The following is a 24,598-nucleotide window of genomic DNA, read 5'->3' on the forward strand; positions in this document are numbered from 1 at the left end:
CTGAAAGCTTATTATATTTAAGCACAGTAGATATTTTCTTTTCTCTAGAAGGCTCACAGTCTAAGACAGTGGTCTCAAACTCGCAGCCCGGATATCACATGCAGCCCGCCAGGTACTATTTTGAGGCCCTCGGTATGTTTATCATAATCACAAAAGTAAAATAAAAGAGTTTCTTGATCATATGTCTCTTTAGCTATAAATGACAATATTATTATTAAGACTTAGCCAAAAGGAAAGATTTATAAACTATAAAGAGTTTTACCTCATGCAAAATTAACTATTTTTTCTGAGGCCCTCCAAGTACCTCCAAATCCAAAATGTGGCCCTGCAAAGGGTTTGACTTTGAGACCACTGGTCTAGAACGTGGTAAAACCTACAGGACGGGGGGATGTGCAATGCTGGCATCTTTCCTGTTCCACTTTCAATTTTCAGTAACAGCCATATAATTCAACTTAAACAGAACAATACTTAAAAACAACAACCTCCACTGCAGATGTTAACCACATCACCCCAATCCTTCCTTTGCCTGTCTGTTACTGCGAGCAGAGTCAGAGCATCCTCATTTTCCACTCAGCCCTCACATCTGGTTGCTTGGCAGAGCTGAAAGGCAGCTGTCTCCTCAGGCTCTCTTATGTGGTCAGGCTATGGTAAGGCCGTCTTGGCTCCCTCCCATCCTGCGACTCATTATTTGCTATGAGTCACTCTGAAGGCCAGGAGTCCCTGTCCAGGGCTTACTTATTAATAGATGCTATCTACACCGAGGAAACCAGAATGCTCTGGCTCCTGTCCACCTATTCCCTCCCCCCAAACTAGCTCCCATCACCTTAACCATCCCTTGCAAGCAGCAAGCTTTGTTAGTGAATCAAAAGAATCCTCAGGCCTTCCTAAAAGTGGCAAAGCTGAATGTCATTTCAGCCAAAACCCTGAAAAACAAAACAAAAAAAAAATCGAGTGGCGCAGCTGCAGTCATGGCTTCCGTTTTCAACTACTTAGGATGAATGGGGTACACTGGTCATTCCTGTGTAAGAATCGGAGTCATTTGATAAACTTGCGACAGTGCCAGAAGGCAAAACATCGTGCGGTATACTTCATGACCGAATATTCAGAGCTGAGCGAAGTCAGAAGCCTCAGAGACGGACATCATGCTCTGGTGGTAAACAAGGTTGTCCGAATTCTTTTTCTTAAAATTCTTTTTAGTATCTGACTTATGTAGCAATTAAAATACCGTGGGGGGGGGGGGGGGTGCAAGGAGAATAGAAGCAGCAGCATGCTAGGACAGACGGCTGAAAAGTGAGCCCCATTTTACATAGAATGCAAAGACTGGAATTGAGAAGTCCAGATCTGGACGTGCTCGATTCCATTGGTATCTTCCACAGTACGGTCTTTCCTAAAATACCTCCAGGAATGTGTGCGTATTTGCCCGTACTGTGTGTGTAGCGGGAGTAACTACTGTGCAACTCTACACATGGGAAAAATCAACAGGGGAAAAAATGAGAGTAGCTTACATCTGTAATTGACAAGATAGATACATTTTTAAGCTGGGATTACGCAACGTATGTTTTAAGTGTCAGCATGTGAGGGAATGGATGGTACAAGGCAGGATTTCCTTAGGAACACTCCCTCACTGAGGCTGGAACTGAGCTACCTTAAGGCATGGAATGGCTTGCTTAGCCTGTCTGGCCCAAGCAAAAAGCAGGAAGTTGAAAGCCCTCTGGCAGGAAAGGACAGGGAGGCCCCAAGTGGGGATCCTCCAAGGGTAGGGTTACCAGATTTTATGTATGTAAAATCTGGACCCATAGACCCGGCTCCAGGCCTGCCCAGTTCCACCTATCCCCGCCCCCGTTACACCCACACTACGCCCCAGCCTCGCCTCTAGCCCCGCTCCCCGTAGCCTACTCCCCTCGGTCGGAAGAGCACCTGCGCATGCGCAGATGCCCCTCCTGACGCGATCTGTTTTTCAAAACCCGGAACGAAGTGCAGGGTTTTGAAAAGCCGTCCGGACGTCCCTTTAAAACGAAGACAGGTAAATCCGGATGTCTGGTAACCCTATCCAAGGGAGTTCTGGCTTGGCTGCAGAACCTGAGGGAAGTTTCAGGGAAGAGTAGTGGCCCTGGTTCAGATGCTTGCACTCTGTATCATAAGAAGCCTTCAGTCTATGCCTCCAAGGATTGTGTGAGAGGTAACTGAAGACTGCCAAGTAGGGTAACCAAATTGGTTCATAGACAACGGCGCGAAAGACAAAAGCGTGCGCCGACAATTGAGCACAGCACGGAGGTGTGCGCCGCACAAAATTACAGTTTTTAGGGGCTCCGACGGGGGGTTTAGTTGGGGAACCCCCCAGTTTACTGAATAGACATCGCGCCGGCGTTATGGGGGGTTGTAACCCTCCATATTTTACTGTAAACTGAACTTTTTCCCTAAAAACAGGGAAAAAGTAAAGTTTTCAGTAAAATGTGGGGGGTTACAACCCCCCACACCGCGGTGCGATGTCTATTAAGTAAAGTGGGGGAGTTCCCCCCCACACCCCCCCGTCGGAGCCCTAAAAACAGTCATTTAGAGCGGCGCGCGCCTCCGCGCTGCGCTCAATTGTCTGGGCACGCCTTTGTCCCGGCACGCTTTTGACCTGACACCACCAAATTTCCTCTTTTGAAAAAATTGGAAACCTAGCATTACCTTGTTCTATCCCCCAGCCCCGCCCCATTCCACTCTCAGCCACTCCCTGTCCCCACATGAACTCCATGTCTCCTTCCACAAGCTTGGGGCCGTGTCTGCAGGGCAGAATTAATTTGTCGAGGGCCCCTAGGCACACAAGTACACTGGGTCCCCCCTGCCCCGACCCACCCCACCATGCGCCCAGGCAGAAACAGGAAGCTGCGTCAGAGGGAAGCTTTGGGCAAGCAGCACCACTGGCACAATTACAGTTCCCGTTGCCTTTCTTACCCATGTTGCTTGCTTGTCTTACTTTCCGTTGATGATGGGGGGGTGCGTTGGCGATCAGGGGGGGGGGCGCATTACCAATCGATGCTGGAGGGGCCCATCGCCGTTTGGAAAAAACAATGTTGATGCCCTCCTTCATCGGGCCCCCCTGACCATTTTGGGCCCTAGGCACGTGCCTACTTGGCCTATTGATTAATCCTGCCCTGTGTGTCTGTAGGGCCTCTGCGCATGAGGGGACGTTAACGCAATCATCATGCCAATATCTGCGCACGCGCAGAGGCCCTCCAGACAAGTCCCCGAGTTCAAGCCTTCCAAAACCCGGACAAACTGCCGGGTTTTGGAAATCCCTTTGGGTACCTGGACATCCGGTAACCCTACTGCCGAGATACGCCAATTATCCTTTGGCTTTTGGAATCGTGGAACAATGTCAAGGACAGGCTATTGGAACTGTGGTCTTGCTTGTAAATGCTTATTAGTGTGGAGCCATGTCAGGGACTGGCTACCGAACTGTCACCGGGCTTGAAAGACTTCAGTTGAAGTACCAAGCCTGTAAGGAAACAGGGCTGGCTATTTCCCTTTGTGTACATAAATAAAGTGTTTTGAATTTTTCCTGCAACCTGCGAGTCTATGCTACCACGCTCTGCCGGGAAAGACAGGGACAAACGCTCAAGTACCTGAATAAATTCATGTAAACCGTTCTGAGCTCACCCTGGGAGAACAGTATAGAAAATTGAACAAATAAATGCACCTCTACATCAGCCATTCCATACACACCTCTTCCAAGGCCAAGACAGTTAATTGCCCCCTCCTCAAAGAACCAAAGCTCCTCCCTCCCCCTTTATTACGCCCCATCCCCCCCTTGATCCACTCTATCCTGCTCCCCAACTTCATCTACTTCGTTACCTGCAACTCTGTTCAATTAATACTTAACTGTATGTAACTATGTTTAATTAATTGAACCGCCTAGAACTCACTGGGTATGGCGGTATACAAAAATAAAGTTATTATTATTATTATTTTGCAAACCTATATTGATGCTGCTCATCAATTACAGAGGCCAAAATTTCTATTTTCAATTTGGGATGGGAAAATAAGCAACAGAGGACTAAAGGGGATACCTCCCTTAATCCCTCCTGTAAACGAGCACTTTTCAAACACTAATACATGCAAGGGAGCAGCTGTAAATCTCAACATGGAAATATTAAGTCATAACACATACTATATATTGCTTTTATGAAATGGGGAACAGATGTGTTGACCTTCCCAGGATATATCCAAATTATATCCCCAACACGTCCTCTTGCAAAATTCTCTACATATTAGTGATTTCCATGTGTAAACTGAGCCTTCTCTGAAATCTCCATTTACACATGGCTGTCATCGCCACATGTAAAATGCTAGAATTTCTATGTGAAATAGTGAAGGGGGATCTGGAAAGGTGATCACTCAATGACAATGAAGATGAAAGCAAGGTAATTTAAATCTTGATAAAGCAAAACCTCACTCTATGAGAAAATGGAAAAATTTTCTTTTTTTTCTTTAACACTTGCTGAGCCAATTTATCCAGAGCAGACGGAGTTCCTGAGATGTGAGGACACTGAAAAAAGAGCGCCTACTGTGAACCCTTGAGAAAGCCCGGTTAGGGCGAAACGGGTCGCGTCGGGATGTGCTCAGCAATTCTGCCTTCAGAATAAATGATTGAATTATCATTAATGCTGGTTTGTCTTACTTCTGGATAAATTGGAAAATGATAGAGCTCAGCAAGTGTTAAAGAAAAAAAGAAAAATTTTCCATTTTCTCATAGAGTGAGGTGAAGTTTTGCTTTATCGGGATCTGGAAAGGTCCCTGGCAGTGGGTGAAGATGAGAAGCAGGAAGCATGGCATAAGAACATAAGAACTGCCATCTCCGGATCAGACCTTCGGTCCATCAAGTCCGGCCATCCGCACACGCGGAGGCCCAGCCAGGTGTACACCTGGCGTAATTTTAGTCACCCATATCCCTCTATGCCTCTCGTAAGGAGATGTGCATCTAGTTTGCTTTTAAATCCTAGAACGGTGGATTCCGCAATAACCTCCTCTGGGAGAGCATTCCAGGTGTCCACCACTCATTGCGTGAAGCAGAACTTCCTGATATTTGTCCTGGACTTGTCCCCCCTTAGCTTCAGTCCATGTGCTCTTGTCCGTGTCACATTGGACGTTGTAAATAATTTTTTTTTTCCTGCTCTATTTTGTCGATTAGGAAAATAAATTATTTACAATGTCCAATGTGACACGGACAAGAGGACATGGACTGAAGCTAAGGGGGTCAAGTCCAGGACAAATATCAGGAAGTTCTGCTTCATGCAACGAGTGGTGGACACCTGGAAATCTCTCCCAGTATACAGTGGCAAGGGGTTACCGTAATTCCATAGCAGAGCGCAGGCCACATTGGCAGTCCTACTACTACTATTAATTATTTCTATAGCGCTACCAGATGCATGCAGCGCTGTACAGAGTCACAAAGAAGAAAGTCCCTGCTCAAAAGAGCTTACAATCTAAACAGCCAAGACAGACATACAAGATGTCATGGATACAGTTAAGGGAAACGGTTAATCAGCTGGCTGGATTGGTGGGCAGTGGGGAATACAGGACAATGAAGCCATTGTGACATCACTGATGAGGTTGGCTCTTACTGGTGGAATGAGGCATTATGACATCACAAGCTCAGCTCTGCTTCCCAAAGACAGACACTCTTCACACTACTACTACTACTATGAATTATTTCTATAGCACTACCGGACATACGCAGCGCTATACAGAGTCACAAAGAAGACAGTCCCTGCTTGAAAGATCTTACAATCTAAACAGACAAGACAGATAAACAGGATGTCATGGAGACAGTTAAGGGGAACGGTTAATCTGCTGGCTGGGTCGTTGGGCAGTGGGGAGTAGGGTTATGGATTGAAAGCTATATCAAAAAGGTGGGTTTTCAGTCTGCTTTTAAACAAGGGAAGGGAAGGGGCTTGGGAGACAAACTCAGGTAATCCTGTGGCCTTTCACAAGGCCACAGGATCATATATGCAATGGGACCAAAGCTAAGTTGATGCAGATCTGGAGTCATCAACTAATGAAAAAATGTGACCTATGTTTAAATAAATAAATTGGTATATTAGACAAAATTATAGAAAAGGAGGAGTGGAGGAAAAAACAAAGCATTTATACAAAATATATAACACTCCACTATCGTGCCAAGTTGTCACTATAAGACAAAGGAAAAAGTCTCAGGTCACTGGTGAGCGTATAGGAGCTTAACCACCACTGCCCAAAACTTTTGTCAAAAGTGACTATTGCCAAATCTATTGAAAAATATTTTTAAACAGAACCCAGATTCTCTAAAAGCGCCGGGTTTTGAAAAGCCGTCCGGAGAAATCCGGACGTCTGGAAACCCTACACTAGGTAAACCCCAATTTTGTGCCACTTTTCTAAAGTTCTTACATGAGGTTAAGGAAACACATTCTCACAGCAATTCTAGAACTGGGTGCGCAGACCTGAAGTAACCGAGTGCACCTCTATTTGGGCGCTCCGTTGCGGGTTTTTGCTAGTATTCTATAATAGAATCTGGATGCCCAGATGCCACTGTAGAACAGACACTCTCCATTTTAGGGTCGCCAGTTACGCAACTGTCTAAACTAAACTAAACTAAGCCTTAAGTTTATATACCGCATCATCTCCACGGAAGTGGAGCTTGACACGGTTTACAAAGCTTAAAAATATAAGAAGAGAGAGAAGAAAGATTTACAAGAGCATATGGATAGAGGGGATGTAAACAGGAGAAGAAATGTTATATGTTAGAAAAAAGCCAGGTTTTCAGTTGTTTTCGGAATAGTTGGAGGGAGTCCAGGTTCTGCAGCGGGATAGTGAGATCGTTCCAAAGGCCCGTGATTTTGGAGAGGAGGGATCTTCCCAGTTTGCCTGCGTGGAGGATGCCGTGTAGAGAGGGGAAGAATAGTTTATGTCTGTGGGCGGATCTGGTGGTGGCAGGCGTCGAGGCGATGAAGGATAGAGGGATTAGGGGCGGAAGGATGCCGTGAATGATCTTGAAAGCCAGGCAGGAGCATTTGAAATGAATTCTGGAAAGTACTGGGAGCCAGTGAAGATTGGTAAGTAGTGGGGAGACGTGATTAGATTTGCGTTTTGGAAAAATCAGCTTGGCAGCAGTATTTTGGATAAGCTGGAGTCTGCGAAGACTTTTTTTTGTTAGGCATAGATAAATGGCATTACAGTAATCGAGTTTGGATAGGATGATGGATTGTACAAGGACGGTGAAATGTTTTTGGTGAAAGTAGGATCTTACTTTCCTCAGCATGTGGAGGCTGAAAAAACATGATTTTGCCAAGGAATTCAGGTGATCGTTGAGGGAGAGGGAAGAATCGATGATGATGCCGAGGACCTTGCTTGAGAACTCAAGGTGCAGAGCAGGGCCTGTGGGTAGTGTGAAGTGGGTGGGCAGGTATACTAATTTTGGGCCGAGCCAGAGTAATTTTGTTTTTGATTCATTTTGTCCCTTATAAAACTAATCTGGTAAATCAGGCTCAGAAAAGCCATCAAAAACACGTCTGATAAATAATCACAGTCTAATTTCATGGTGTGTTTCCCCAGTAAGATACATTTTCGGTCATAGCAATTTCTCGGCACAGCGTCCATCCAGTACCTGAATTCCAATTCTCAACAAAAGTGGCCCCTTATTCCAATCCAAGTCAGACCAATCATGCTTCTATTTCTACAAACCTCGCTTCATAGCCCGGGGGCTACCTGTACCACTTCTATTTCTACAATCCGACTCCGAGGTCTGTGAGCTGGATGTGGAACTGTCCTCTTCCTCCGATCCTGAAGAATCATCCATGAACGGGCTACAGCTTATCTGCGTTGCTTTCTAAAAGGAGAACACCACAATGTTCTTTCCAGGTAAAAGGCGCCAGTCTTCCTGAGCACAACCACATATTACTTTCACACTCACAGTATTTGCAGCGATAACCCCTAGCAGACTGCTCCCGTATGCATGCGCTTGGCACTTCCAAAATGGTACATTAAAAAATCCTATACACATTCTATTTTTTGTAAACTGTTTAGATTTCCTGTTTTGAATGGCGGTATATCAAGCTTTTAATAAACATAAATAGTTGAATGATTTATTAATAAAGTTCTGGTTGTAAACTACACATCCAAGGGGTGGATGGGTGGGGTTATCTTAGAAATATTTATGTTCTCTTGTTCAATTGGGTGGGTGGGTGGGGAAAAAAATGATTGTTCATGTTTTTCTGAAAGATGAGTGTGCTTTTTCTTGTGTTATTATATGTATATCTAATTGTTTATTGCACTGTTGTTCATTTGAAAAATCAATAAAGTTTTTTGAAAAAAAACCAAGAAACATAAATCATTTTAACATGAGCCAATTCCATAAGAACAATTATATACATGAGAATCCTTTATGGAATATTAAAATCAAACTAAAGACACGCTTTTCAAAATAACAGGGTTATCCAGAAATAGCACAAAATTACACTGCTTTCCCCCCGAACAGGCTCTTAAAATTTATGTTGGACCTTCGGAGATGTAACTTAGGAATAACATATTCGTCATGGGTCCAAACTTACGCTGGATTTTACTAAACCGCGGTAGAGGTTTCTACCGCGGGAAAGTGAGGTTGATGTTCCGAAGCTCAAAGGAATTCTATGAGCGTCGGAGCATTTACCTCGCCGGCCCGCGGTACAAACCTCTACCGCGTTTTAGTAAAAGGAACCCTTAGGGCTCCTTTTACTAGGCTGCGCTAGCGGTTTTAGCGCGTGCTACAATGCCCCACGCACTAGATGATAACGCCTCCATTGAGCTGGCGTTAGTATTTCCGCCTAGCGCGGGGGTTAGCGCGCGCTACAAACGCTACCGCAGCTTAGTAAAAGGAACCCTTAGTTAGCACGTCAACTTCTAGCAAAAAAAAAAATTATTCGGTATTCTTTTAATCTTATTATTATAGTCATCTGTTCAAAATACAAAATAATACTCATAAGAACATAAGAATTGCCGCTGCAGGGTCAGACCAGTGGTCCATCGTGCCCAGCAGCCCTTAGGTCAAAGATCAGTGCCCTGCGTACGTTCTGGTTCAGCAGGAACTTGTCTACTCATCTGTTTATGGTTTATTGAGGTACTTTATATACTGCCTAGAATACAATATATTGTATATTTATATTGTATTTCTTTATACAACAGTCCCCTGATGCAGTCTCCTTTGGCGAAACAAGGCCGTGTCAGGCTATCAATAAACGCGTGGACTTTTTTTTATAATTTGGATTCTTTTTTGTATGGTGCTATTTTTTTTTAGCTTCTTCTTTTGTTCTTAGGAAGCATGTCAGGATTTCTCCACATGCTTGACTGGAAAGACCTGAAGATGCATTTGCTATTATGAGCTGCAAACTGAGAAGAATTACAGGTCTGTTTACCAAACTGAATTAATGCTAAAGCAAGAGTTAATGCTTGCACTCGATACAATTTAGACCAGGGGTGTCAAAGTCCTTCTTCGAGGGCCGCAATCCAGTCGGGTTTTCAGGATTTCCCCAATGAATATGCACAAGATCTATTAGCATACAATGAAAGCAGTGCATGCAAACAGATCTCATGCATACTCATTGGGGGAATCCTGAAAACCCGGCTGGATTGCGGACCTCGAGGAGGGACTTTGACACCCCTGCTTTAGACTCAGTCTGCAATAAAATTAACATGGGCTTAATGGAGCACAACCCAGATAAAAGTGGCCTAGTGGTTAGAGCAGCTACCTCAGCTCTCCGAGGTTGTGATTTTGATTCCCACTGCAGCTCCTTGTGATTTTGGGCAAGTCACTTAACACTTTGTTGCCCCAGTTACAAAATAAATACCTGTCTAAAATATGTAAACTGCTTTGACTTTATAAACCACACAGAAAAATCAGTATGCAAGTCCCATTAACCTTACCCTAGTCTAGGAGTAGGCAATTCCGGTCCTCGAGAGCCAGGTCAGGTTTTCAGGATATCCACAATAAATATGCATGAGATAGATTTGCATCTCAACGAGGCAGTGCATGCAAATCCATTTCATATATATTCATGGTGGATATCTTGAAAACCTGACCTGGCTCCAGCTCTCGCGGACCGGAATTGCCTACCCCTGCCCTAGTCGACTCACATTATTATGAACACCACCTACCTCTGATGTCGGAATGGGGGAGGCCACAGCCTAATCAAAAAGTCAGTTATGGCTTTACTCCCCCACCCACCTCTTCCTGACCGCTGTAATTTTAAATCTTCGGACAGCCACCGTGCAGCGTCACTGCAGAATGAAGATTTCTGGGGCAGGCCTGCTCATTGACGCTGCATGGCGGCTGCCAGAAGATTTAAAAATTACAGCGACCAGGGAAGGTAGGAGGGGGAGTTGGGAGCTGAAGAGAGATCTTGCTGGGGCTAGGGCGGAGCCTTTGAGCCCTTATAAACGGAAAAGCATTCCGCTGCCTATGGCGGGCCGGCAAGATAAATGCTCTGACGCTCACAGCATTTACTTTGCCGGCCCGTGGTAGAAAGTTCTACCGCAGCTTTGTAAAAGGAGCCCTAAGGCTTGAAAACTCATGAAGAACGGCTCCAGATTTCTTACCTGAAAAAAGAATGTGAAGGCTTTCTTCAAGATGGCCCCATTTATATTTTACGATTTAAAAAAAACAAAACAACTTTTGAAATAAAAAGATTACTAGGGTTATGAATCTCTTACCTAATGGGGCTGATTTTTCACACCATATAAAATTTAGGGCTCCTTTTACAAAGTCATGGCAGTGATTGATGAATGGATCTTGCCACTGAGTTGGCCACTGTCTCATGACAACACACACAGTGAATAATCCACCCTACAAAGACTAGGGGACACTCAATGAAGATACGGGGAAATACTTTTAAAACCAATAGGAGGAAATATTTTTTCAATCAGAGAATAGCTAAGCTCTGGAACGCATTGCCAGAGGTTGGGTTAAGAGTGGATAGCGTAGCTGGTTTCAAGACAGGCTTAACTACCACCCCTTGAAAACAATGCACATAGTTTTGAAAATGAACTTAAGTGAGTAATTTCGCGATAACTGAATGTAAGAAAGGTTTGAACAAATTCCTGGAGGAAAAGTCCATAGTCTGCCATTGAGAAAGACATGGGGAAGCCACTGCTTGCCCTGGATCGGTAGCTATTCTTTGGGTTTTTGCCAGGTACTAGGGGCCTGGATTGGCCACCATGAGAACGGGCTACTGGTCTTGATGGGCCATTGGTCTGACACAGTAAGGCTATTCTTATGCTTTTAAGTGAGCCAAGTATAAGACGATTAAGCCATTGTAACATCACTGATGAGGTTGGCTCTGAGGCACTGTGGAACGAGGCATTATGACATCACAATCTCAGCTCTGGAATGTTGTTCTCATTGGGGTTCCGGAATCTTGCTCTTCTTTGAGATGCTGGAATGTTGCTACTCCTTGGGTTTTGGCCAGGTACCAGAGACATGGATTGGCCACTGTGAGAACGGGTTACTGGGCTTGATGAACTATTGGTCTGACCCAGTAAGGCTATGCTTATGTTCTGTGATGTTTCACAGCAGAGTATATGAGTGGTGTACCATTGCCTTCTCCTTTGCAGTGTGCAGCTCCACCATGTTGCTGCTGCTCAACAAAGGGCCCCTCAACCTACAGCACCTGGTAATCCCAGGTGGTCTCCCATCCAGATACTAGCCAGGCCTGACCCTGCTTAGCTTCCAATAGTAAGAGCGGCCTAATCAGGGGGGCCAGGCCGTAGGCATCATGTGAATGATTACCCTGTGGCAAATGCACCGAAGTCTGTTCAATTCCTATGGGCTCTGGTGCATTTGCAGCGGGAGAATCACTACTGTGACTTTGTAAAAGGACCCCTTACATTGCACACATGCATCATAGGAACAATAAAAACTGACAATAACCTTACCCCTTTCAAAGTTGTGTAGACAGGTACAGTCATATTCTTGTAGAGGAGAGACGTGTATAGGCCCGATGCCGAACATGACGTCGACAAGCCACTGGCTAAAATACACAAGCACAAAATAATTTTTGTCCCTTCAATACCAGATTACAGTTTTGTGATGCAACTCTTCATCAGGCTTATGATACACAGTTTATTATACTTATCATTTTTCAGAATAGATATAAAACACATCATAACAGACATAATAATAATAATAATAATAACTTTATTCTTCTATACCGCCACAATCTTGCGACTTCTAGGCGGTTTGGAAAGGACAGAGGGGTTGGAAGTAAGCTGGAAAGCAAAAAAAGAGGTGGAATGAGACTGAAAATATGAATACTGCATAGATGACTGAACTGCAGAGAGTCAGCAGCACATACATCATGGGGATCATTAAAAAAAAAAAAAGAGACGTCTGAAAACACACCTGTTCCTAAAGTATCTAGACAACTGATCCTCTCTTCTCTCTCCCCTCTATAGCGATTAACTTGTTCTATTGATCACTCTCTCCTCAAAAATGGATTTCCTGTCCTATTAACCCTCTTTCTTCCTCTCCTCTTAAAGTCAATCAATTTGTACCTTTGCTTAATCTTTGTAAACCGCATAGAACTTCACGGTATTGCGGTATATAAGCTGTTATTATTATTATTATAATGGAATAATGTGGAAACACATGTGGCTGTAAAATGTCCAAAGTACAATCAACCCCCACCAAAATAAAAAACCCAAACACTCATAGTGCTAATTGCCAAAATCAAGACTTCTGCAAAGTGGGTGTTCCATGGGCATGACATGGACAACATCAGGGAATATGCCTCTTGGTGTGATAATGGAGAGCAAAAGGATTCGTTTGGGCGTTCCAAAACATGCCCAGATTTAGACATGCTTTAAAAGAAAATAAAGGCCCTCTTTTACTAAGCAAAGGTAGAGGTTTCTACCGTGGCCCGGAGCACTAAATGCTCCAATGGTCATAGGAATTCTGTGAGGGTTGGACCATTTAGTGCTATGGGCCATGGTGGAAATCTCTACTTTGACTTAGTTTAAGGGGGGAAAGTGTGGACCAAATTGTCTTTTGAACCACTAGAGATTTGGTTGTGTTGGAGATTGGAGAGCATGAAGAGAGCGTGTTTGTCTGAATTACTGGAGAGTTTCTGAGTGTCTGTGTCCCTGTCTGAACCCTCACCTAACCAGTCTTCCTCCTCTGCCTGCTACCTCCCTCCACCCACATCCACACCTGCCAGAAAAAAGCCACTCATGTCCCCCTCATGCCAGCTGAATACTGACCCGACATTAAATCAAGACAGTTTAAATTAGTTTTGACTCTGTCGTGCCACTGGGGCTTGCGTGCATCTGTGAAGCTGGAAGCTCTGCCGTCGGTAATTTCCAAAGGCCGACAGGTTTCAGCAGAGATGTCAGACTAATGATGCACCATCCATCTGGGCAGTGTTGGAGGCGGAGAATCGCATCTGAAGCGACAATGGCGACAAAATTGAATGTATACTGCGCAGAAGAAAGGCCCAGCAATCTACTTCTGTATTCTGCCACGAAAACTTGATATCACCATCAAGTTGCTAGGACTCAAACACAAGTCGGATGGCGCCTAAGTACTAAAGCACTTTTGAAATACTCTTGAAATGCACCGTGAATCAACAATCCCTTTGACGTATGAGGCAATTATATGTGGAACTTTGCTGCATATCAAGCCTCCTATGGACCGTTACAAATGCAGGCTTTTCCTTATTATGACAGCGATAGCGATACAAATGATAGCACCCAATTGGAATAGCCATACTGGGTCAGACCAATGGTCCATCAAGACCAGTAGCCTGTTCTCATGGTGGCCAATCCAGGCCCCTAGTACCTGGCCAAAACCCAAAGAGTAGCAACATTCCATGATCCAGGGCTAGCAGTGGCTTCCCCCATATCTTTCTCAATAACAGACTATGGACTTTTCCTCTAGGAATTTTTTCAAACCTTTCTTACATTCAATTATCGCAAAATTACTCACTTAAGTTCATTTTCAAAACTATGTGCTTTGTTTTCAAGGGGTGGTAGTTTAGGTTACAAATATGAAAAGATGAATGCGGATAAGTTGGGGAATAGCAAAATATTTTAATTGGTATGGGGGCCGTTGACATCCTTTGTTAATTCAACATAATTGTTTTTATTTAATTTACTGTTTATTTTTATTTATATCTCTAGGACGGGGTGGGTAGGTGGGGGATATCTTTTTGGTTTATTTCTTGATTGAAGTGTTGGAAGAAAGGGGAGGGATATTTTTCTTCTTTTACTCTTGCCTCCCTTTGTTTTTCCTTCCTAATGTTGTTTACCATAAATGTTTTCTTTAACCTTCTCAAAATTGTATTTCTTTCCCTTCTCCTTTCCCTTTGTATCCCATGTTTGTCTTAAGTGTTTTTTTTTTTTTAAATTAAATTGTCAGTCTCCCTCTATTAACTTATGTTTATTATTATACTATGTACATCGCTTAGAATCAATAATAATAAAAAGCTAGAGGCCCATGCGCTCTTAAAAATTCATGCGGTGTGGCGCCCTGAGGTGTGCTTCTGTGGCAACATTCTAAACCTCAGGGCGCATGCGGGGACTGAAGGCGCGCGACTGTGCTCTCCAAACCTGGCTCCAGCGGCGTAGGCGGCTCCAGTGGCCCTCCACAAACCTCCCGGCTCCAGCGGCGTAGGCAGCATTATAAACACGCTGCTTCGCCCTTCTACTGCCGATTTCCTCTGCCGTCGTCTCTGATGACATCATAGGAGACAGACACGGCAGAGGAAATCGGCGGTAGAAGGCCGAAGAGCAGCGTGTTTAAAGTGCTGCCTACGCGGCTGGAGCCTCGAGGTTTGTCGGCGGTGGGAGGGTCAGGAGCAGGCCAGATCGAGCAGGACAAGGCAGTAAAAGAAGGGGGAAGGGCCGAATGGAGCAGGGAAGAGAAGGGAAAGGGGGATGGGGGAAAATGCTGCTACTGTTTCTGCACAGGAAAAGGGGGGGAGATAGGAGGGAAATGCTGTTGCTGCTGCATAGGGAAGTGGGATGGAAATGCTGCTGCACAGGGAAATGGGGAAAAATGACAGGCAGACAGAGTGGGAGGGAGGGAGGGAGGGAGACAGAAAGAAAGAAAGACAGGGGCAGGGAGAGGGCCAGAAAGACAGACAGAGAAAGGGGGCCAGAGAGAGAGTCAGCGGGAGAGGAAAAGGGGGGGGCTGCTTTGGGGGGAGGGGTGTGCTTGAGGGGGGGGAAGACAGAAGGGGCCATGGAGAGATAGGGAAAGGGGGCTGCTTTGGGGGGAGGTGTGCTGGGAACAGACAGCTTTGCTCGGGGGGAGGGGGAGACAGAACGTTACAGACAGCGGCCAAGGAGAGAGAGATAAAGAAACACAGACAGACAGACACATCTATTCTAGCACCCGTTAATGTAACGGGCTTAAAGACTAGTGTTAAATAAGCGATTAATCAAATATTGAATAAACTTGGAAACTTCTGTAATGTTATTTATGGATTTTAAGTGCTTATGTTGAATATTAATGTTTGTATACTTCATGGCACTTTGTATTAGTCTTGAAAATGAATAAAGATTAAAAAAAAAAAAAAATCAGATGCTACCGTGGTAACTATCGCCGTGGGCATTTTACTTTATTCACTTGCTAGACCAGTCACTGTAGATCACAACTAAGAGAGTCACCACCACAACAAAAACTAAAACACTTACCTTTATTTACTGAATCCAAGGTGAAGGCTTCAGACATTCGCATTCCAGACTTGGCAATAGCATAAATTCTGCTTTCCTATTGTTAAACACACAAATGATTTATTGCTCAGTGATTTACACATCAACAATAATTTCCTTATCTTCAGCAGACCATAAGAACATAAGAATAGCCTTACTGGGCCAGACCACTAGTAGCTCGTTCTCACGGTGTCTTTCTCAATAACAGACTATGGACTTTTCCTCCAGGAGCTTGTCCAATCCTTTCTTAAAACCAGCTACGCTATCCGCTCTTACCACAACCTCTGGCAATGAGTGAAAAAATATTTCTTCCTATTGGTTTTAAAAGTACTGTATTTCCCTGTAACTTCGAGTGTCCCATGTCTTATGAGGTGATTATATGTAATGTAATGTAATTTATTTCTTATATACCGCTAATCCGTTAGGTTCTAAGCGGTTTACAGAAAATATACATTAGGGTGCATTAAAATTATAAGTAAGATAGGTACTTAGAAATTCCCTTACTGTCCCGAAGGCTCACAATGTAACTAAAGTACCTGGAGAGTAATAAAGAAGTGAAAAATAGAGATAGAGGAAAAGATAAGAAAATAAACATTCTGACAAGACTACACTGATCTAAAGGACTTTGGAAGGTTGAAGAGAGGAGAGATAAGAATAGATGCAGAAGGGAGGAAACGTTGAACAATAGAATTCTGGGGAAATTTAAATGATAAAAATAAAACAAAACAAGTGGCAAAACAATAAATGAGATTAAAATAATTCATAAACTGGAAAGAAAAATAAAAATAAAATCAAAACATAGTCTTCAATCCACGGTTTCAACGTCAGTGATGGAGTGGAGCAAGTAAGTTTTTGGAGGAGCGATGACGTTCCCAGAAAAAGGGCTTCTTCAGGGGAGAGATTTGGTTGATAGTCACATGGATGCCCATGTTTCCTGCTCTGCAATGGTCTCTTCCATGCATTCTTCCCCACGACATATTGCCTGTACTCCAGCCGCTACCCTGATGGCTGCTCCAAGGAGGCTGCTTCAGGAGAGGTTGATGGTGATTGTAGGAATTTCTCTGCTGCGGAAAAGCCGCCTGGTGCTGGTGTTGATGCTGCTAGAGCTGGGGGCTGACAGGGGACCCCTGCTTTGCTGTTGCTGCTGCTGAGGTAACGAGATCCGAGTCGAAAAGGGGCTACTGAAGCCGGGCACATTCATCGCAGCGCACGGCTTGTGCGACATCGGCGAGAAGCTCTGGAAAAAAGCCAAGCTAATGGACAATGGGATCCCGGGGTAGAAGTTCTCAGTCTCCGGGCCGGGCAAAGCGTTGATCTGGCCGCTGCCGCCAGGGTTAGGTGCGCCGGAGACACGTGGAGGCGGTGAAGAGGTCTGCACCCACCACGGGGTGCTAAAGTCGGACATAGGGGGTGAGGCGGAGCCTCCCAGGGCCGGGGGACCGGCCAGCTCTTGTCTCGGCAGTCCGCTGAAGCCGGCGCTACCTAAGCCCCCGCCGCCACAACTCAGCAGGTGATTCCCGGGGGGCTTCAGAGCGATCTTGGCTGTGGCCTGCAGATAGGCAGTAGCGGCGGATGACGACGGCGGCGCCGCCACAATGGCCTCCGTGCCGGAGAGCTCGTCGGCCGTGTGCGACAGCATCTTGTTGGGGCTGTTCAGCCTCAGCTCGCCGTTGTGTTCGGGTTTGGGCGACAGGTACTGCGGGTTCAGGTGACTGAAGTCCCTCGGCTGCTGCTGCTGCTGTGGAGACGATTTGCCGCTAAACCTCAGTCGCTGCCGACCTCCGACCTTGACCACTGTAGAAGGCCACCAAGACCGTTGCATGTGGGCCAAACTGCCAAGAAGACAGTAGGCTCCAAATTTAAAACAATAAGATCAATAAAAAATGAAAAAAAAAATTAGAAAAAAATATATATATATATTACAGGAGTGTAAATGTAGATAATAAAACCAAATTAAATAAGAAAAGAAACAAAAAACATAAACACGAACAAAGAAAACGGCGGGAGGTACTATAACAGCAACCTAACCTGGTGCCATCTTGAAAAAAATAATATGTGGAACACTACTGTATGTTAAGCCCCCCCATGGATCGTTATAAACGCCGGCTTTTTCTGATTATGATTGAGGTAGCCATACAGATGATAACTCCAAATTTGAAAAACTGTGATCGTCTTAATTTTCTTCCATTTTGTGTCTATGGCAACATGTATTCCTAGCCCCTGTTAGAAAGAAGAGAAGACTGAAGGGTGGCTAAGGGCTCTTTTTACTAAGGTGCGTTAGGGCCTTAACGCGCAGAATAGCACGCGCTAGACCTTAACACCAGCATTGAGCTGGCATTATTCTAGAAGCGTACCGCGCAGTGTAGCACGCGGTAATTTCGTGCGTGTGCTATAAACGCTAGCGCACTTTAGTGAAAGGAGCCCTAAGTTGGACAACGATGTTTCTATGTTGTTTCGGTGTAGGATTAAGACATTTATTTCAAAAAAATAAAGCAGATGATTTGCAACGCTGCAATGTATGCTTTGAGTTGTTATATTTTTATCTGTTTTCCCCTACTCTTTTTCATGTCCTCTTACACTCATTGGGTGTGGTATCTAATCAGTCCAAAGTTCGGCATTCTACTTATTTGGATATCATCACAGTTTTTGTACCAGGATCTAGAAAATGGCTGGATACTTTAACAAAACCAAAAACTTCAAAAGTTTCACAGCCAACAATTGCAGAAATCAAAACAAAAATGGAACTGTAAACATAAAGCTTAACAAACCATTCACTCATCCGACATACTATTTCATAAAAGGTTAGGTAATCTGCGGCATGGAGCAAAGGCCTCAGATTAAATATCCGTTATCACATGCCAGCCTGACGGCCATGCAGCCAATGCGGACAAAAATTTTCAATCCCTGGCCGTGCTCCTGCCACCTTGAATTTGTGTGTAAAATCACGCTCAATAGTGTGCAAAATCATGCACATAACGTATAAATACTGCAAGATATTTAAAAAAAAAACCTTATCTCAGTGGCGTCAGATAGATCATTCTAGAAGCCAATTCTGATTGTTTCCGATTCTGACGAGCTCGTTTCGCGGTATCTTCTTCAGAGAATCAGAACAGACATCAAAGAACATGCAGCAATAAAACTACATCGCAAGGGCTTGCTTGACCCGTATCATCCTGCAGAAACTTTCATGTACTGGCGTCTGCCTTTTATGAAATAGTATGTCAGATGAGTTAATGGTTTATTACGCTTGATATTTACAGTTCCATTTTGTTTTGATGGATACTTTAACAGACATTCAGAGGTGTACTGGGCTGATTAAAAATTAGGTTAGCTGAATAAAAACAAGACTACGGAGGAAATTCCGTAAGGGCCACCTAAAGTTAGGTGGTGGTATGCGTCTGAAGCACGTCTACCAGCACCTAATTTAATTGGGTTTTAAGTGGTGTGATAATTGAATATGCTATTAAAAGATGATTCAAAAACAATTAACATAAAAATAGGCGGCACAAGGCGTCTTCCGCGGCCGGCACCTAGGTCCCTGGCGCATGGCAATGCCTAACATGGAAGCAGGTGTGGTTAGAGGCGGCGCCAGAATTAGGCGTCACTATGCGTGATACCTGAGCGCCGGAAATGTAGGCCTTTAAAACCTGGCTTACATTTCTGCCACCTAGGGTCTGTGGTAGCCGTGATTCTGGAAGAAGCGCCCGTCGGTGATTTTAGGCGCCTGCTGCAGCAAGCACCGCTTCCAGATCAGCCCCTAAGTTTCTGTGGCTAGGCTCTGCAACTTACCTTGGATACAGTGATAAGTTTACCATAGTGATCTTTTATTTTTTTTTTTTTTCTGTGGTGTTAAATGCAAAAATTCTGGGAGTAGAGAGACACGACCTCTTTTACAAAGCCGCGTGGCAACAGCCCTGAAGCCCTTTAAATCTCTATGGGCTTCGGGACCGCTAGCACGGCTTTGTAAAAGAGGCCGACAGTTTGTTATTTATATAAAATCACGTGCGAAGCGTCATGAGGAGTTCTTTCTACTTACTTAAAAAGCTTAGGGTTGTTAGAAAATATTTCATACCTGCAGTTTTTAGGTTATTTGTTCAATTTGTGATTTTTATCAAGGCTTGATTATTTTAATATTTGTAATGGTCAGCTGTTATAAAACCCTCCTCAATCGATAAGCTTCTTTCCAATCTTATCTCTATATTATAACCCTTTTCTTCTTCTTTTTTTCTCTCTTTCTCAAATCCCTGCCTTATGTTTTTCCCATATTCGTTTCTTTCCTCTTTTACAAAGCCGCACAGAAACAGCCCAAAACCCTTTAATTCTCTATGGGCTTCGAGGCCGTTAGCGCAGAGCAACCGCTAGTGCGGCTTTGTAAAAGAGGCCGATTGTATTTCACACCTCTCTTCCCCATTGGCACTTGTATGACATCGTATACTTAGATAGAAACATAGAAACATAGAAATAGACGGCAGATAAGGGCCACGGCCCATCAAGTCTGCCCACCCCAATGACCCTCCCTATCTATCTTTGCGGATAGATCCCACATGTCTATCCCATCTGGCCTTAAAATCTGGCACACTTCTGGCCTCAATAACCTGAAGTGGAAGACTATTCCAGTGATCAACCACCCTTTCAGTGAAGAAGAACTTTCTAGTGTCACTGTGCAGTTTCCCGCCCCTGATTTTCCACGAATGCCCCCTTGTTGCCGCGGGACCCTTGAAGAAGAAGATGTCTTCTTCCACCTCGATGCGGCCCGTGAGATACTTGAATGTCTCGATCATATCTCCCCTCTCTCGATGTTCCTCGAGTGAGTAGAGCTGCAATTTCCCTAATCGCTCCTCGTACGGGAGCTCCTTGAGTCCCGAGACCATTCTGGTGGCCATTCTCTGGACCGATTCCAGTCTCAGCACATCCTTGCGGTAATGCGGCCTCCAGAATTGCACACAGTACTCCAGGTGCGGTCTCACCATGGATTTCCAAAAAGCCTTTGACAAGGTACCCCATGAACGCCTACTACGGAAACTGAAGAATAATGGGGTGGAAGGAGACGTACATAGATGGATCAAAAATTGGTTGGTGGATAGGAAGCAACGGGTAGGAGTGAAGGGCCACTACTCTGACTGGAGGAGGGTCATGAGTGGTGTTCCGCAGGGGTCGGTACTCGGACTGCTGCTGTCCAATGTATTTATAAATGATCTAGAAACAGGAACGAAGTGCGAAGTAATAAAATTCACAGACGACACCAAACTATTTAGTGGAGTTGGGACTAAAGGGAACTGTGAGGATTTACAAAGGGACCTGAACAAACTAGAAGAGTGGGCGACAAGATGGCAGATGAAGTTTAATCTAGAGAAATGTAAAGGTTTGCATGTAGGAAACAGAAATCTGAAGTACAGTTATACGATGGGAGGGCTGGTAATGGGTGAAAGTACCCTAGAAAAGGACTTGGGGGTAATAGTGGACAAGACAATGAAGCTGTTGGCACAGTGCGCAGCGGCCTCTAAGAAGGCGAATAGAATGCTAGGTATTATCAAGAAAGTCATTACAACCAGAACGATAGAAGTTATCCTGCCGTTGTATCGGACGATGGTGCGCCCGCATCTGGAGTACTGCATCCAATATTGGTCGTCATACCTTAAGAAGGCTATGGTGATACTCGAGAGGGTTCAGAAAAGAGCAACGCGATTGATAAAAGGTATGGAAAACCCTTCATATGCTGAAAGATTAGAGAAACTGGGGCTCTTTTCCCTGGAAAAGCGGAGGCTTAGAGGGGACATGATAGAGACTTACAAGATCATGAAGGGCATAGAGAAAGTGGAGAGGGACAGATTCTTCAAACTTTCGAAAACTACAAGAACAAGAGGGCATTCGGAAAAATTAAGAGGGGACAGATTTAGAACCAATGCTAGGAAGTTCTTCTTCACCCAAAGAGTGGTGGACACCTGGAATGCGCTTCCAGAGGGTATGATAGGACAGAGTACGGTATTGGGGTTCAAGAAGGGATTAGATGATTTCCTGAAGGAAAAGGTGATTGAAGAGTATAGATAGAGGATTACTATACAGGTCCTGGACCTGTATGGGCCACCACGTGAGCAGACTGCTGGGCATGATGGACTTCTGGTCTGACCCAGCAGAGGCACTGCTTATGCTTATGTTCTTAAGTCCATGTTGCATATATTGTACCTCCCTTAGAACATCGCTTAGAAGTAAGATTAAGCAATTAATCAAATTTTAAATAAAACTTGAAACTTGAATACAGACATTTCAAAATACAATGGTTTGCTTAATTTTTGGACTACATAAATACAACTCAGTTCACTACTGTACACTGGCTCCCAATGCTAGCTTGAGTACAATTCAAACTGCGTTTAACAGTTTTCAGGATATTGACAGGGGCTGCTCCGGTTTAAGTCTGCTCTAATTTCATTGCTTGGAGGGCTCAAATAAGACATAAAATACTTGTAATATTTATAAATTACATTTCCCTTCTGTAAAAAAAGCTAAATCCATGAAGTAGCATTCTTTTTCCGTGTTTTATCAGGCAGCAATGATTTGGAATTCTGTGGTAATTATTTGCATTTTAGGAAAAGACTGAAATCACTTCTTGTCCATATTTATGGCTTGGTAGATAAAAACTGATCGTTAGCAACTGACCTTTTATCATCATGATTATGGTCACTATAATTCTTGTTATAAATCTCTGGAAATGCTGGTCCAGCCTCTTATTTTGTAATCCGCCCTGAACTATTAAGGTACTGGCAGAATATAAGAACATAAACATAAGAAATGCCAGCACCGGATCAGACCATGGGTCCATCTAGTCCGGCGATCCGCACACGCGGAGGCCCAGCCAGGTCTACCCTGGCGAATACCTTAGTTACTCAATGTGTTTTTCAAGAAGATATGCATCCAACTTGCCCTTAAATCCTGGAATGTAAAGCACAGTTACTTACCGTAACAGGTGTTATCCAGGGACAGCAGGCAGATATTCTTAACGTATGGGTGACGTCACCGACGGAGCCCTCGGTACGGACCTTTTTAACTAGAAGTTTCTAGTTGGCCGCACCGCGCGTGCGCGAGTGCCTTCCCGCCCGACGGAGGAGTGCGTGGCCCCCAGTTAGTATAAGCCAGCTAAGAAGCCAACCCGGGGAGGTGGGTGGGACGTAAGAATATCTGCCTGCTGTCCCTGGATAACACCTGTTACGGTAAGTAACTGTGCTTTATCCCAGGACAAGCAGGCAGCATATTCTTAACGTATGGGTGACCTCCAAGCTAACAAAGAGGGAGGTGGGATGGTTGGCCATTAGGAAAATAAATTTTGTAACACAGATTGGCCGAAGTGTCCATCCCATCTGGAGAATGCGTCCAGACAGTAGTGAGTAGTGAATGTGTGAACTGAGGACCAAGTGGCCGCCTTGCAGATTTCCTCGATGGGCGTGGAGCGGAGGAAAGCTACAGAAGCAGCCATAGCTCGGACCCTGTGGGCCGTGACAGTTCCATCCAGTGAGAGACCGGCCCGAGCGTAGCAGAAAGCAATACAGGCAGCAAGCCAATTGGAAAGTGTCCGTTTGGAGACAGGACGACCCAAACGGTTGGGATCGAAAGACAAAAAGAGCTGAGGGGATGTCCGGTGAGCTCTGGTACGATCAAGATAGTAAGCAAGGGCACGCTTACAATCCAGCGTGTGCAACGCCTGTTCCCCAGGATGCGAGTGAGGCTTAGGGAAGAAGACGGGCAGCACAATGGACTGGTTAAGGTGAAAAGCCGAGACCACCTTGGGAAGGAATTTAGGGTGGGTACGCAGAACAACCTTGTCATGGTGAAAAACAGTGAAAGGTGGGTCGGCAACCAGTGCATGCAGTTCGCTAACCCTCCTGGCAGAGGTGATGGCAATTAGGAAAAGCACCTTCCAGGTAAGAAGCCTGAGCGAAGTTGTGGCAAGAGGCTCAAACGGAGGTTTCATGAGGGCTGAGAGAACCACATTCAGGTCCCAGACGACAGGAGGAGGTTTGAGAGGCGGTTTGAGATTGAAGAGCCCTCTCATAAATCTGGAAACCAGAGGATGAGCCGTGAGGGGTTTTCCGAGAATAGGCTCATGAAACGCAGTGATGGCACTGAGGTGGACTCTGATGGAGGTAGTTTTGAGGCCAGCATTGGACAGTGAGAGCAAATATTCCAAGACAGTTTCCACCGCTAAGGAGGTGGGTTCCTGACGATGCCGGAGACACCACGAGGAGAATCTGGTCCACTTCTGATGGTAACATTGGAGAGTGGCCGGTTTCCTGGAGGCGTCCAAAATGAGGCGGACCGGTTGAGATAGATTCTCTGGAGAGGTCAGCCCGAGAGAAACCAAGCTGTCAGGTGGAGCGAAGACAGATTGGGATGCAGTAGAGACTGATGCTGCTGCGTAAGTAGAGTAGGAAACACAGGAAGTAGAATGGGTTCCCTGGAGCTGAGTTGGAGCAGGAGTGAGAACCAGTGTTGGCGAGGCCACCGAGGGGCGATAAGAATCATGGTGGCGTGATCCTTGCGGAGTTTGGACAAGGTCCGCAACATCAGAGGAAGTGGAGGGAAGGCATACAGGAACCGATCCCTCCAATCGAGCAGGAATGCATCCGGAGCCAGACGGTGAGGAGAGAAGAGTCTGGAACAGAATTGGGGCAGCTGATGATTGTGAGGTGCTGCAAAGAGGTCCACCTGCGGAGTGCCCCATCGAGCAAAGATGGATAGCAGAGTCGGAGGGTCCAACGTCCACTCGTGAGGTTGAAGGATGCGGCTGAGATTGTCGGCCAGAGAGTTCTGTTCGCCCTGGATATAGACCGCCCTGAGAAAGAGATTGCGGTCCGTGGCCCAGGTCCAGATGCGCAGAGCCTCCAAACAAAGGGGGCGAGATCCG

General features: G+C 45.0%; 1 protein-coding gene across 6 annotated transcripts in view; it reads right to left on the bottom strand.

The window, feature by feature from the left end:
- The window catches only part of PLEKHH2 (pleckstrin homology, MyTH4 and FERM domain containing H2), a 217,748-nt gene that overhangs the window by 106,162 nt on the left and 86,988 nt on the right, over window positions 1-24,598 (bottom strand). For all 6 annotated transcript variants that reach the window (XM_033939575.1, XM_033939574.1, XM_033939576.1 and 3 more), the window contains 3 exons: window positions 15,685-15,760; window positions 11,926-12,020; window positions 7,705-7,849 (listed from right to left, as the gene is read on the bottom strand). In XM_033939575.1, coding sequence (XP_033795466.1) covers window positions 7,705-7,849; window positions 11,926-12,020; window positions 15,685-15,760 — 316 coding nt within the window. The remainder of the gene's footprint in view (window positions 1-7,704; window positions 7,850-11,925; window positions 12,021-15,684; window positions 15,761-24,598) is intronic.

The sequence above is a fragment of the Geotrypetes seraphini genome, chromosome 3, assembly GCF_902459505.1.
Source record: "Geotrypetes seraphini chromosome 3, aGeoSer1.1, whole genome shotgun sequence".
In the NCBI taxonomy this organism is placed as follows: domain Eukaryota; kingdom Metazoa; phylum Chordata; class Amphibia; order Gymnophiona; family Dermophiidae; genus Geotrypetes; species Geotrypetes seraphini.